At 44.6% G+C, this 15236-nt stretch overlaps 1 protein-coding gene and 1 non-coding gene across 2 annotated transcripts; one reads left to right on the forward strand and one right to left on the reverse strand.

Moving 5' to 3' along the window:
* Positions 1 to 236: 236 nt before the first annotated feature.
* LOC133910374 (U5 spliceosomal RNA) lies at positions 237 to 352 on the reverse strand. The gene has a single exon (XR_009908541.1). It is a non-coding gene; the product is annotated as a U5 spliceosomal RNA (small nuclear RNA).
* Positions 353 to 11402: 11050 nt separating this feature from the next.
* On the forward strand, positions 11403 to 13909 carry LOC133894902 (protein NRT1/ PTR FAMILY 6.1-like). Its single transcript, XM_062335094.1, has 2 exons — positions 11403 to 12845; positions 12941 to 13909. The coding sequence occupies exons 1-2, from the start codon at positions 11761 to 11763 to the stop codon at positions 13800 to 13802; spliced, it is 1947 nt and encodes a 648-aa protein (XP_062191078.1). The 5' UTR covers positions 11403 to 11760; the 3' UTR covers positions 13803 to 13909.
* Positions 13910 to 15236: the final 1327 nt, after the last annotated feature.

Raw genomic sequence — 15236 nt, forward strand, 5'->3', positions numbered from 1 at the left:
GCTAGAGTGGAGCAGTAAAACTCTGACGCCTGTTTCTTTTTCCCGTCGGGCCAGTCCATTTCTCCACACATGTGGCTCAGCCTAGCCCGCTACTCCCTCCTTTTCTTCATCTCGCTGACAATCCAGGCCCATCTATCAGCTCCTTCCTCTTCCATCAGTTTCCGCGCCACGCCTCAACCGCCGTTAGAACGATCGTTGTCAGAGGCGACCAAGCAAGAGGCGTCCTCGATCGAGCCTGGGCACGACAAGTCTGCACCTGCGGTAGATCTTGTATGCTGCTATTTGCGGCGCGCACACGATATTCTTTAGTAAAAGGCGAAAGAATAGTTCGCTTTGTGCTCACAGCGCAACTGCGTGTAGCATACCCCTATTTTTGGAGGGGGGCTTGGCGTCCCTGATCACGCTCCAGCAGCGCATGCACCTTTTGCAACAAACCGACCTACAACAATTAAGGGATCGATGACATCCTAAGAGGGGAGGGGGTGAATTAGAACACTTAAAAAACTAACATAAACTAATTAGCTCTAAAAACTTTACAAGATAAATATATATCAATTTCTATCTAAATATGCTCTAGATTTATCTAGTGTGTCTACTCTACCGAACAAAGAGATTTACAACATATAGCCAATCGAAGCAAACTACTCTAGGAAGAAGTTAAATTTCAAGTATTTAAATACGGAAGCATAAAGACGATAGAAAAAACAAACTCAGCACAAAGGATTTTTATCCCTTGGTATCAATGGTATGAATGACACCTCTAGTCTATATTGGAGCTTCATCAAGGATATGCTCTCAGTCGGCACTTAGTCACGACTCTTGAGCCACTAAGGCAAGGTCTCAAGCCGGATGAGCCACTAAGCCACCAAGGTAAGGTCTCACATCTAGCCTCTCTTCCAATTTTTTGCCGTCGTGATCACTTCGGAGCTTGAGCCACCAAGGTAAGGGTCTCCGCATCCCCACACACATGCCTTACCACCGCTTCACACCAAGTCGGAGAGTCAATAAGCTTGAGCAACTCTGGCTTAAGTTTCCGATGAGTCACCAAGACTCTAAGACGTTGGTGTACCTCTTGGTACAAGCTAGGATCACTCCTTGATCCCCTCTTAAAACCGCAACACCTAGCTACAACTCTCTATAGGCTTATAAGCATTTATCACTCTCTAATCTTATGCTTGATTGCCTTGGATGATCACTTTAAGCACTTTTGTGGTTTAGATGTCTTCTCAAGTGTCCAAGGGCTTTCCTGGACTCCAGCATACTCAGACTTTATCAAATGATCGAGTGGAGGGGTATTTATAGCCTCAACCTCGCAGACTAGCTGTTGCTCCAACATTCACATTTTTTTGTACTCACCGGATGATCCGACATGTGCAACATTACAAGTGCCGGATCATCCGATATGTACTCCCTAAAAACTAGTCGTTGGAACTAGCCATTGGAACTCCACCTTTTTGTGAACATCGGAAGGTCCGGCGTAATATCCTCTTTGAACGTCAGAACATCCGGCATGCATAAGATGCCAACCGAGCCATGTGCAATCTTTCTGTACAAAATAGTCCAGCATGTTTATTTTGTGAATGTCAGAACATTCAGTGTGTTCATTTTTGTGAGTGTTGGAGTATGTTAATTGTGAACGCTGGAAGGTCTGGCATGTACAATTTTCAGCTGATAAATGATTCGTATTTCGGGCATAACTTTTCGCTCCGAACTCCAATTTTGATGATCTTGGGCTCACTGGAAAGATTGTGAAGTGCTCTACATGATTGTACATAAATTCATACTATTTGATCATATTAAAAATAGACAAATTCGATTCATTCCTCTCTTTGTCTCGATTTCGGTGGCTTCCCTTTTTTTCATATATAAGACCTACTAAAACATATACTTGATAAACATGTTATTTTCATTGACTGTGATATCACTAATCACCAAAATCACATACATGCGATGTTCCGCTACAATCTCGCTAAAGGTATGTTCACTACAATCTCCTATTTTTTTTAGTGATTGATGATAACACAACCAAAGCAAGAGGTAAATCGAAAATGATACCAATTGTAAATAGCCGAATGCCTTACCTTTTTGCTTGAATGCTTGTTCTTACAACTTAGTCCCTTTATTGTTGTGGCTACAATAGAGATAATCCCCCTTTCTCCATCGCCACTATCTCCTTTGATCGACCATGTAAGAGCTACAATTCTCCCCCTTTGTCAACCACCATGCCTCTTTACTTTGGTCATTAAAATTCTCCCTCTTTACCAATAATCTCAAAAAGGGTTACAACACATGTTGAACTCAAGAGAAAATGTTAGAACATTTGGAAGAGAGTTTCATAAACCATGGTCCAATAAAAATAATATCACTTGTAGAAATCCAAATGGTTATGTGGATACCAATTGAAGTAAAATAATATGGATCATAATTCATAAAACTCACATAATATGATCTAAACTCCCCCCTATATGTGTGCATACATATGATGAGAACATAACATATGCACAATTAGACAAAATGTAGAGATGGGAAGTTTATGCCATATTATACATGGAGCTAGCTTAAATATATGAATAAATTGACAATGATATCAATTGAATCCAATAAATACCGCATACCTCCTGTGACTTGTAGATTACTCTATGAGACTACAAAAGATATCACTTACAACACATGTTAGCCTCAAAATCACAACCTATAGGATATGCTCCCCTAAATGAGTGCATACAAGTTTCGAATACTTATGAGAGATGCACTTGTAATTGATGACAATAGAAAATTTATCCTATAAATTAGACTCATGGTACACAAAGAAATATTACTTGTAGAAAAATGCCATGAAAAAGTCTATCACTAATAAACTATGTAGGTTGCTCATTAATTGTGGGGAACCATCTAAATAATATTATAATTAATCATCAGAAGGATCATTATTCATAATCACAACCTCGATGATTAACCAGAATATCATCCCGGTAGTCCCGGCATGTGTTTTGTGCCCAACGATCGGAACACATGCCTTCCAACATGTACATCACAACATAGCTTAATAAAGAGCGAGTAATAATCTTTTATATTACAAGTATTAAGCATGCAACTAATTTCAATAATTTACAAAAAAAAAATGAGCTAGGAGGAGACAAAACCCCTCAACTCCTAACCACAAAAGAACTACGCAGCGGAAAGTTAAACTTAGAAACAGCAAAATAGAACGGCGTCACATGCCCTTAGGCACCATCTCAACACGCCACCTTCAGAGTAGGATGCACTACTCTTGCCTGCCACCCTGATCGGCAGGCACGAAGTAGCCAAAGATAGCCTCTTCTCCAGTAACAGGAATACCTGAAAGCGCAGGCATAAGTACAAAGTTACTCACAAGACTTAAACCATATAGAACATATATACATAGCTTGACTCCAAGGATTATGCATTGGTCATTAGCAAGGATGAACCACAGGTTAGATAAAATACATGCACTAAGCATCCTAGACATAAGTGTGAGCGACTGAAACTTTACCAAAACATATGAAAACTACCCTGCAACTAACAACTGAACAAAAGTAACTGTAAACAATATGTATATCAATAAGCAACAAGTACCAACATCACCATCTCCCACATACCGAACCACAAACCATACTCGAAACTCTATGACCGATGCAGATGGACAGAAGCATGCTCATGACTGAGAGCGCGGCAGTTCGAACTGTTTATACACCCTGTAGGGGATACTCATGGATCCACACGACACAAAGACCATACGGCTTATGCCACTAGCCAAAGTGCACACAAGGGGTTACTCGTGACAAACTTTACCAACCAGCCCCAACCGTTTGGATCATGCATCGCTCGGCGCGGCGGTACTAGAACTACTCCCGGAGCAAACTAGTACCGCTACAAGCCCGCCCACTCATATCGTCGATGTCTAAGCTAAAAAATCCACAGCTATGAAGGTATTCGGCTTGCCTTACCATTAGATCAGCATGTGGTGAGTAAGGTAAGTACTAAATCTAACAACACCAATGATCGGTGCTTAACCGACGCAAAGCGGTCTACGATGTCCAGTTTTCCTCTACCGACCTACCCAGGGGAACTCCACATCCGGACAGGACAAAACACCATCCTAGCACCACCCACACCTCGTATCGTACTCACCACTCATACAACCATCTCAACTTCAACAAGTGCATGTAATCATAAGAAGGCCCTATGCTCGCGAACAACGGGGTGCGCCGTCGTTCAACTTCTACCGAATGACCTAAGCATGGCTAAGCATATAAGTCGAACTCATACCTAGACATTGACAACATCTCAAGGCTACAAGGAATGTAAATACACAAGTACTCAAGGTAGAAGAATGCAATCGACATAGGTTCTACCCATTGGTACCCAACTCTGACTCACTAAACATGCATACATACATAAGCATATTTCATCAATTTTAGATTTATCCAATTTCACAAGAGGGATCAATGCTTAGTTGCTTGCCTGGATGCACTGGCTCAAACAGGTGGGGCGCCTCGGGATCACCCTCGGCCTTTGGAATCGACGGATCAGCGATCTCTAAAAAGGATCAACGTGTGCAATGCAAATGAGTATGAATGAAGTGCAAAAAGGCAAGCCACAAAGCCCAACACATGCTATGAGAATCAACGCAATACTAAACGATCTAAATGAAATTCGGAAAATAACAGCCATTCGGAGTATCCGGAATGGTTCGGAGTATCCGGGCTCGGACCCTCCGGGTGGCCCTCTGGAAGAGGTGCTTGGTTGCTGCTTTTTATTTGATTGACCCAGAGTATCCGGGTGAATCCAGAATGTCCGAGTTTCGGAGTATTCGGGCCATCCTCCGGTGAAAGCTCTCAGTTAGCACTATTCAAACTCTACCCGGAACCTTCGAGTTGGTCCAGACTATCCGGGATATACCGAACACTCCAAGTGAGGTTCCGAACGAAGCTCTCGGCTACACGATCACATAACTACTCGGAGTCTCCAGGTTTGGCCGGATAATCCGAGTGATACAGACTTGGGTTCTTCACGATTTCCCCCCCAGGTGATTTAACTCATTTTAAAAATCGGTGCTACACAAACGTGCATATGCCTTATCCAAGAGAACCTAAACCAAACTCACACCCTAAATCCTAACCAAATTTGAACACAATTCAACGGACGAATTCTACTGAATCCGGAGTATCCGAGTTAGCTCAGAAAAGTTGTTCTCGATTGGATTTTTGGTTGATTTAAGTTGCGATCTTTTCCAAGCCTAAAGGGAACATGCTAGAGATAATCCAAGAGTAATGGAACTTTCTCATCAACTACCGACACGACTCTATAGCTTATTTTTGACCAAAACTCTATTTTTCTCCAAAAAGCTCAAGAATGCCAAGAACTTCAAGAACTACTCAATTCTTCTATGAAAATGAAAATGGATTGGATAGATGAGTAGCTCATGAGCTAGAGAATGCAATAGTACCACATGCATACCTTGAATCCTCCACCTGAGCTCGGAATTTGGAAGAAAAGAGAGAGTGCTTGAGTGGGAGAGGGAGAGAGGGAGGGGAGCTACTGCTACAGCTTGAGGGACGTGGGAAGTGAGGAGAGAAGAGAGAGAGGGTAGGTGGGGTGCTGCCCACTTGAGAGAGGGAGTGGGTGGGATGGTGGGGCCACATGTGAGGCCCACATGTTAGAGAAAATGGGTACTTTCAATACAACTTCAATTATTTTCTCCCTCAATTTTTTTCTCTCATCCAAATGATTTTTAACGGAGTACATTAGCGCTCCGAATTACCATTACACAAAAATTAAGCATAATGCTTAAGAAGCATGATTTTGCTTAAAAGCGTGATTAAGAATTTGGGACGTGACATTGATTAGAGAGAAACCTAAGCCACCTACCATATGAAAAACTTACACTAGGCATTCCAATAAATTGAAATTTGCATATGCAATCCTAGACAAGGCAAATGAGCTATATACAAAACAAAATGCATGAACATAAATCTAGTTGCCTTTACCTCATTTGCCTTTGAATGGGGGATGTTAGGTATATGATGATAATGATCTTCATCAAAGCACCCAAACTTGTGCACTTGCCTTGCTTGCTTGAATCTTCACTTTATCTTGTAAGCCAAGTCTGCAACTCCCCTTAGCTGATCCATAGGCTTAAAATCTTCTCTGGAACCCAAACTGATTGGGTCCTTCCATATTGGTGATGACTTTCTTAGCACCCAAATAAGTTGGTTCCAACCCCAATCCTTTCTCTCAACCTTGTGTGCAACTACCTTACCATTATTCTTCTTCTTGAGCCTGTAGTGGTTGCTCTTGGTCTTTATCGTATAGTTGGGCTTAGTGTAGAGGTTGAGGATCTTGTTGGAGAGGTGTATTGACTTTTTCTTCTTCTTGATCTCCTTCTTGACTTGTTTGGATTGGAAGGATTTGTGGCCTTTTTGATGACATTTGAAGCATGTCACGGTAAATCCCTTCGCAAGCTTGTTCACCATAGTAGAACGGTTATCTTGAGGAGATTGGATATGTTCTTTGCCCTTTAATCTTGCTAAGTCCTTCTGGAGCCTATCCACTTCTTGCTTGAGTTCACCATTCTCTTTTGCAATGAAGTCATTGGATGGTTCTACAAAAATATTCTCAACACATATCGCATTGTAAAGCGGTGAGCATGATATATCAATTAAATCATCACAAGAAGTGAAAACATCTACCTTAGGATTGAAATTAAACAGAGAGGTAGATTGCTTCAAAGAGACCTTAGGTTGAGATTCAATGCACTCAAATTTTGTTTTAAGCTCTTCATGCTCCTTGTTTAGCAATTCGAACTTGCTCAACAATTTTTTATAATTGAAAACAAAGGTAGCATGAATGTCATTGAGAGCATTGAATTTTTTAAGTTCTTTAAATTGTTTATTTAATGCTCTTTGTTGCTCACTGATCAAATTAAGAAGTTCTTTTGAGGGATAATCCTCATCGGATTCAATATTACTTATATCGCTTTCCATACCTTTGGCCATGAGGCACTTGTGTGATGACTTGCGCGATGATGATCTTGAGGAAGAGCATCTCTTGGAGGAGTGGGTGGCAAAGTTTTTATCACTTGAGCTTAAATCTTTATCTTCACTCACCTATCTTTCCATATTTGCAAATGATTCGGCTCTACTCATTATGAGTCTCCCTCTTATTCTTGATATTATTCTTCTCTTTATTGATATGATCAATTATTTTGACCAAGTCTTTCATGGAGATTAGATGACCAATCTTGGCATTGATCTTCCTAATGTTCTTCTCCACTTGAGAGATGAGCTTGGCTGTTTCGAGATCCATCTCTTTATCGTTCGAGGTGCTTTTCTCATCTTCGCTTGATATTGACTCTTACTCTTGCCTCCTTATCTTCGGCTTCATATGTGGGCATGATACTTGCTTGCTTGTGAGAGCAAGATTCTTGCCGTCGGATGAGGAAGAAGCTTCCACCCCCATGTTAATGGTCATCTCATGGGTAGTGATCTTGCTGAGCACTTACCTTGGAGTCATCCTCTTAATGTCGTTGTTGTCGTAGATGATGGAGACTATCAACTTATACTTCGGAAGAAAACTTGAAGTATTATTCTCACAACTTTATCATCTTTAATTAGCGTCAAACCTAACCAATTGATCTCATTGACAAGAGTATTCAAACGTGAGTATATGTCATTAGTACTTTCATAGGTAAATTGTTTGATATTACTAAGTTTAGAGACTAACGCATGATAATTCTTATTGCGCACATCCTTTGTGCTTTCATATGTCAATGAGATTGGTCCAAATATCATATACATTAATGAGAGAATAAACACGATTAAATGTATCAACACAAAGAGATAATAAAATGATACTCTTCGCCATAGCATCGAATTGCCTTTCTTTGTTTGTGACTCGAGCTCTCATCCCCTCCTCGGTGACTCTCTAAACATCTAAACCTTTGGCTTGCAAATAGCATTGCATTAGAATTTTCCGACGGGAAAAGTTTGTGCCGTCAAAGTGTGGAGCACTACTGATATCCATCCCAACCTCAGACGTCACAACTCACTAGGCGGTGAAGCCTAACAGATCAAAATGAGACAAGGTCTCAAAATGCCACTAGAATGGCGTGTCCTTATGAAAGGTGTGAGCTTCGACTCTGATACCAATTGAAAGGATCGGTGACGTCCTAAGAGAGGGGGGGTGAATTAGTACACTTAAAAAATTAACCTAAACTAATTGGCTCCTTTACAAGCTAAACCTATATCAATTTCTATCTAAATGTACTCTAGATTTATCTAATGTGTCTACTCTACTAAACAAAGAGATTTGCAACCTATAGTCAATCCTAACAAACTACTCTAGCAAGGTAAATGAGCAAAAATAAATTGTAAGTATGTAAATACGGAAGCGTAAAGACGGTAGAAAGAGTAAACTCGACACAAGGAATTTATATCTCATGGTTTCGATGGCATGAATGCCATCCCTAGTTCATGTTGGAGCTCCACCAAGGATATGCTCCCAGTCGGCACCTGGTCACGGCTCTTGAGCCACCAAGGCAAGATCTCATCTCTAGCTTCTCTTTCGGTATCTTGCTACCGTGATCACTTCGGAGCTTGAGCCACCAAGGCAAGGATCTTCGTGTCCCCATACACGTGCCTTGCTGCCGCTCCACACCAAGTCGGAGGGTCAACAAGGTTGAGCAACTCCGGCTCAAGTTGCCGGCGAGTCACCAAGTGGAGGGGTATTTATAGCCTCAACCTCGTAGACTAGCCGTTACTTCAACGTTCACATTTTGTTGACTCACCGGATGATCCGGTGTGTGCAACATTACAAGCACCAAACCATCCGATGTGTACTCCCTAAAAACTAGCCGTTGGAACTTCACCTTTTTTAGAACACCGGAAGGTCAGGCGTAGTGTCCTCTTTGAACGCCGAAACATCTGGCGTGTATACGATGCCAACCCATCTGCAACCTCTCTGCACAAAATAGTCCGGCGTGTTCATTTTGTGAACGCCGGAACATCCTACGTGTATATTTTTGTGAACACCAGAGTATTTTTGTGAACGTCGGAGTATTTTAATTGTGAACACCAGAAGGTCCGGTGTGTACAATTTTTAGCCAATAAGCGATTCGTATTTCGGGTGTAACTTTTCACTCCAAACTCTGATTTTGATGATCTTGGGCTTTTTGAAAAGCTTGTGAAGTGCTCTACATGATTGTAAAGAAATCTATCCCATTTGATCATGTCAAAAATACTAAGACAAATCCAGTTCATTCATCTCTTTGTCCTGACTTCGGTGGCTTCTCTTTTTTTGCATCCATGAGACCTACTAAAGCATATACTTGATAAACATGTTAGTCCCATTGACTATGCTATCATTAATCACCAAAATCACATACATGCCCTAACGATGTTCCGCTACAATATCCCTAAGGGCATGTTCGCTATAAACAAGACTTCAAAAAGGTATTCGAAAGCCAAAAGTATATACTGATGGCACATTGAGGTATGAAATTTTTATTGTACTGGTGAACCAAGTGACCTTCAAGAAGCACTTAGGAGATAGTAGATGGAAAACAACTATGGATAATGAATTTTTGGCTCTTATGAAAAATAAAACTTGGCACTTAGATCCACCAGCTAAAGGGAGAAATATTATTGATTGCAAGTCGGTTTACAAGATGAAGAAGAAGGCAGATGGAACTATTGATAGATATAAGGTACATCTAGTTGCAAAAGGTTTTAAACAATATTATGGTATTGATTATGAGGATACTTTCATTTCTGTTGTGAAGGTTGCTACTATTCATCTTGTATTGTCAGTTGTAGTCTCAAGGGGATGGAGTCTACACCAATTAGATGTGCAGAACGCGTTTCTTCATAGTGTTCTGGAGGAAGAAGTGTATATGCAACGACCGCCAGGCTATGAAAGGAAGTATATGCCTCACTATGTATGTAAGTTAAATAAGGCCTTGTATGGCCTTAAACAAGCACCAAGAGCTTGGTATTCGAGGTTGAGTACAAGGTTATAAGAACTTGGGTTTACTCCATCTAAGGTAGATACATCCTTGTTTTTCTACAGTAAGGAAAAACTCACTATTTTTTGTTCTACTCTATGTGGATGATATTATTGCTGCCAGCTCTTCTTCACATGCGACCTCAGCATTACTTCGAGATCTAGAGAAGGACTTTGCACTCAAAGACTTGGGTGATTTATATTACTTTCTTGGAATAGAAGTAAAGAAGACATCATATGGGATTTTGATGACACAAGAGAAGTATGATATGGAGTTACTCAGGTGAGTAGGTATGCATACATGCAAGGAAGTAAGTACACCTATGTATGTTTTAGAAAGATTATCAATATCAGAAGGAGAGATGTTAGGACCAAAGGACTCAACACACTATAGAAGTATAGTTGGTGCTCTTTAGTATCTAACCTTGACATGGCCATATATATCTTTTTCAGTAAACAAAGTGTGTCAGTTCCTTCATTCTCCCACTTCATCACATCTTATTGTAGTTAAGAGAATTTTGAGATATGTTAAAGGAACCTTGGGTGTTGACTCAGGATTAGCAAGTCATCTTCCATGTTGGTAAATGCATTCTCAGATACAGACTGGGCTGGTTACCTGAATCACATGAGATCCACCGGGGGCTTTGCTGTATTTCTAGGATCCAATGCGATATTTTGGAGTGCTAGAAAGTAAGTGACCGTATAGTTCATCCTTCAGCAACAACTCATCTTTGGTGTGATAATATTGGTGCTACCAATTTATCGGCTAACCCTGTTTTTCATGCAAGAACTAAATATATAAAAGTTTGTTATCATTTTGTGAGAGAATGTGTTGCTCGCAAATTACTGGATATTCAGTTTGTGCCAATAGGAGATTAAGTTGCCGATAGTTTCACCAAGTCTTTATCAGTTTGTCGGTTGATAGAGTTCAGACGCAATCTCAACTTAGGAAGTTAAGATTGAGGAAGGTTGTTGCAGATATAGCTAGATACATTAGTTTAAATGTTTGGAAATCTAGATCTTGTGTATATTTTAAATATGAAAATATGTATATATTGTATATAAATCCTAATTCTTATGTGGCCACACCGACAACTGTTACTAGCCCTATTTAATATGTAGGTGGCTACGGATAAGTACCATACTTGACCTAATTTTACACACTCCGTTCACTCGCCTCGCCTCTTGGTGGCCTGCCTTTTACTGCTATTATTTTGGTAGTTGGAGCACGCGTACTGCTCCTGGTGGTCGGTGCAGCTCAGCCACCCTAGCACGTACTGCTCGTTCAGCTGTGCTGGCTTGCCTTCTTGTATGGTTCGCAAGTAAAAAAATAATAGAAAGTTCACATCTCTGTGGCCTGAGCTGCTCTGTCCTGGGAAATTCGTCTGACGTACCACTGCAAGCTATGCGAAGTGAGTGAGATATTTTAGTTACTGTAGTGCAGTGCAGGGAGAAGGGGCCGGGACGACGGGTCCTGGCCTCTTCGTCCCTGTCGCGCTAAATGCTGCCATTAACTCACTGCTAGCTGCTGGTCAGGCACTGAGCCGTGGCGGTGAGCCCCATTTATAATTTATAAATGCGTATCTGCGTGTATCTCGTCCGGCAAGACTGGCCATGCTTGCTTCAATTCTTGCTGAGGACGAGGCTGCCCGATTGATCTTGCAAGGCTACTGATCAGGGGCTCACCTCCCCTGTTCTTGCAAAGATTTGATTTTTTTTTTTTTTGGCTCGGATCGGATGGCTCCGGCGGCCGTGATGGAGGTGGAAGCACCGCCTGCAGCGGCCAAGGAGATCAAGTCGCCGGAGGTGCTGACGAGCTCGCTGTCGTCGATGCAGCGCAAAAAGCTGGGCGCGCACTTCGTGGAGAGCGACGAGCGCCGCTTCTCCGGCGGCAAGCGGGCCCTCGGCGGAGATTACGACCCGCCGCCGTCCGCGGCCGGCACGACGCCGGTAAACATCAGGGGCGAGCCCATCGCAGACCTGTCCAGGACCGGTGGGTGGGTGGCCGCCTTCTTCATCTTCGGCAACGAGATGGCGGAGCGCTTGGCCTACTTCGGGCTGTCCGTGAACATGGTGATATTCATGTTCAAGGTGATGCACCGGCCCTTCACCAGCTCCGCCAATGCCGTCAACAACTTCCTCGGCATCTCCCAGGCCTCCTCCGTGATCGGCGGCTTCCTCGCCGATGCCTACCTCGGCCGCTACTGGACAATCGCCATCTTCACCACCATCTACCTGCTCGGCCTCATCGCGCTCACGGTCAGCGCCAGCGTGCCGGCGCTCGTGCCAAGCCAGGCCGGCTGCGACAATCTCGCCATGCTGTTGGGCGGCTGCGCGCCCGCGGAGCCCTGGCAGATGGTGTACCTCCAGACGGCGCTCTACGTCACGGCGTTCGGCGCCGCGGGGATCCGCCCCTGCGTGTCGTCGTTCGGCGCCGACCAGTTCAACGAGCGGAGCCCCGGGTACAAGCGCCAGCTCGACCGCTTCTTCAACATCTTCTACCTCGCCGTCACGCTCGGCGCCATCGCGGCCTTCACGGCGGTGGTGTACATCCAGATGCAGCACGGCTGGGCGGCGGCGTTCGGCACGCTGGCGCTCGCCATGGGCACCTCAAACGCGCTCTTCTTCGTGGGCACGCCGCTCTACCGGCACCGCGTGCCGGGGGGCAGCCCGCTGACGAGGGTGGCGCAGGTACTCGTCGCCGCCTTCAGGAAGAGGAACGCGGCCTTCGACAGCGGCGACTACGTCGGCCTATACGAGGTCGCCGGTACCAAGTCGGCCATCCGGGGCAGTGCCAAGATCGAGCACACCGACGACTTCAGGTAGCATCCCAAACCATTCAATACAGAAACGAACCCTCAGGATCCAGCCAACTACGAGTAAGTGGGACCACTCACTGATCATGTGATGTCTCCAGGTGGCTCGACAAGGCCGCGCTTCAGCTGGAGGGGGACTTCGCCGGCGGCGAGGAGCCGAACCCGTGGCGGCTGTGTACGGTGACACAGGTGGAGGAGGTGAAGATCCTGCTGCGGCTGCTGCCGGTGCCGGCGTGCACGGTGATGCTGAGCGTGGTGCTCACCGAGTTCCTGACGCTGTCGGTACAGCAGGCGTACACGCTCAACACCCACGTGGCGGCGCTGCACCTCCCTGTAACGTGCATGCCCGTCTTCCCCTGCCTCGCCATTTTCCTCATCCTGGCGCTCTACTACCAGACCTTCGTGCCGCTCGCCCGCCGCCTCATGGGCCACCCCCACGGCGCCTCTCAGCTGCAGCGCATCGGCCTCGGCCTCTTCTTCTCCATCCTCTCGGTCGCCTGGGCGGGGCTCTTCGAGCGCTACCGCCGCGGGTACGCCGTCCGGCACGGGTACCTGGCGCTCTTCCTCACGCCCATGCCGGACCTCAGCGCCTACTGGCTGCTCATCCAATACTGCCTCATCGGCGTCGCCGAGGTGTTGTGCCTCGTGGCCCTCCTCGAGTTCCTGTACCAGGAGGCGCCCGACGCCATGCGCAGCGTGGGCTCCGCGTACGCGGCCGTGGCGGGCGGGCTGGGGTGCTTCCTGGCGTCGGGTCTCAACACCACCGTGGAGGCGGCGACTGGCGACGCCGCGGCGGGGCGGCCGTCGTGGCTGGCGCAGAACATCAACGCGGGGAGGTTCGACTACCTCTACTGGCTGCTCACCGTGCTCAGCGCGCTCAACCTGCTCGTCTTCCTCTACGTCGCCAAGCGGTACAGGTACAGGGTCAGGGTCGACGCGGAGATCACAGTTGTGAACAAGTAGCAGCCATTAGCGCGCGCAAGATCTCGCGGGAAGGATTTGGGTTCGGATTTTGTTGTAGGGTGTGGCAAAGCATTACCAGGAGGAATACCGAACCATTGCTTAGTTTTTGCAAGTGTATTTCAGTACTTACCAAAGATACCAGACGAGACATGGACTGAAAACATGGACATCAGATTTCCGCATCAAACTGCTGGAGACCTTGGAATGGAAAACCACGAGCCAGTTTAGCATTGCAGGAGGCACCAAAACCACCCGTTCCAATCAAGTTCTGGATGCGAAATTGCTGGTTGCTTGGATAAGGTTTTCATAAGTAAACTCAGGAGGAGCATCAGTGAACGTCACAACCGCTTTTGACCTCAAATTTGAAATCTTCGCTCGTCGTTTCCTTCTTTCACACACAAAGAAGAGAAGGATCACAAAAAGAACAGACACCACAGCAGTTGCAGTCGCAACTAAAATCACCATTAGACTTGAATTTAGTCATCTGTCTACCCCATTTATTTAGCCCCTTTCCCAGGACCTATTAGTGGTACAGATACAGATGCATTTGGACCCCAAGCATGGGCGGCATTAAGACCACGGTCCCTTCGTGAATGAGAATCCTTTCGCAACAGGATTTTTTTCTTTTTAGCGTTCTAAAAAATTTTCTTCATGGTTCATGTTATGAAGTGATTCTCAAAGCCACTTCTTTCAGGATGGAATTCTTTCTCTTTTTCTTTACGAATCTTTTCGAAAAAAAACTGTTAGAGATGAAAGAAAATAGAAGGAACGAGGATGAAGAGAAAAATCAGAAAATATAATTGGGATGATCCAAGAAATTGCAGATGAAGAAACCAAGATCAACAGAGTGCCTAAGACTAGGGACTCGAGAGATTGGATGTCCGCATGCTGATGGCTGATTATTCACCAACCAACTGACCAAATCACAAAAATACAACGAAGTATTGCATCCTGGTGGTCGATTTCAAGCGCCTAAGACTAGGGACTCGAGAGATTGGATGTCCGCATCCTGATGGCTGATTATTCACCAACCAACTGACCAAATCACAAAAATACAACGAAGTATTGCATCCTGGTGGTCGATTTCAAGTACGGCTTGAATGTCGCTAATCATTTCTACATCAAGGATTGATGTGTACAGTGTACGGTGTGTCGCGCTGATAGCAACATAAGATGGGATTGCGCTTTAACTAAGTTCTTCACGTTAATAACCTTGCTCCGCTCATCCTTCTTTCACTTTAGCTCCTCTAACCTTTCATTTGAACATGGAGTTACAATATTTACTTTCGACTAAAGCCATATCTGGGACCAGTTTCATGATCAAAGATTCACCAGTACTTTTTTAGGACTGTTAGAGCTTCGGTTTATTTGGAACTGCTGTTAGAGCTTCAGTTCAAAACGCAAGTTAAAAAGAAGGACGCGACTACTGTGTAA

Source organism: Phragmites australis, chromosome 2 (genome assembly GCF_958298935.1).
Source record: "Phragmites australis chromosome 2, lpPhrAust1.1, whole genome shotgun sequence".
Lineage (NCBI taxonomy): Eukaryota > Viridiplantae > Streptophyta > Magnoliopsida > Poales > Poaceae > Phragmites > Phragmites australis.

What these genes read in the sequence shown, in the direction of transcription:
- LOC133894902 (XM_062335094.1), top strand. Translation starts at nt 11,761, where the DNA reads ATGGCTCCGGCGGCCGTGATGGAGGTGGAAGCACCGCCTGCAGCGGCC. An exon ending in GAGCACACCGACGACTTCAG is followed by an intron (nt 12,846 to 12,940) that starts GTAGCATCCCAA and finishes TGATGTCTCCAG; the next exon opens with GTGGCTCGACAAGGCCGCGC.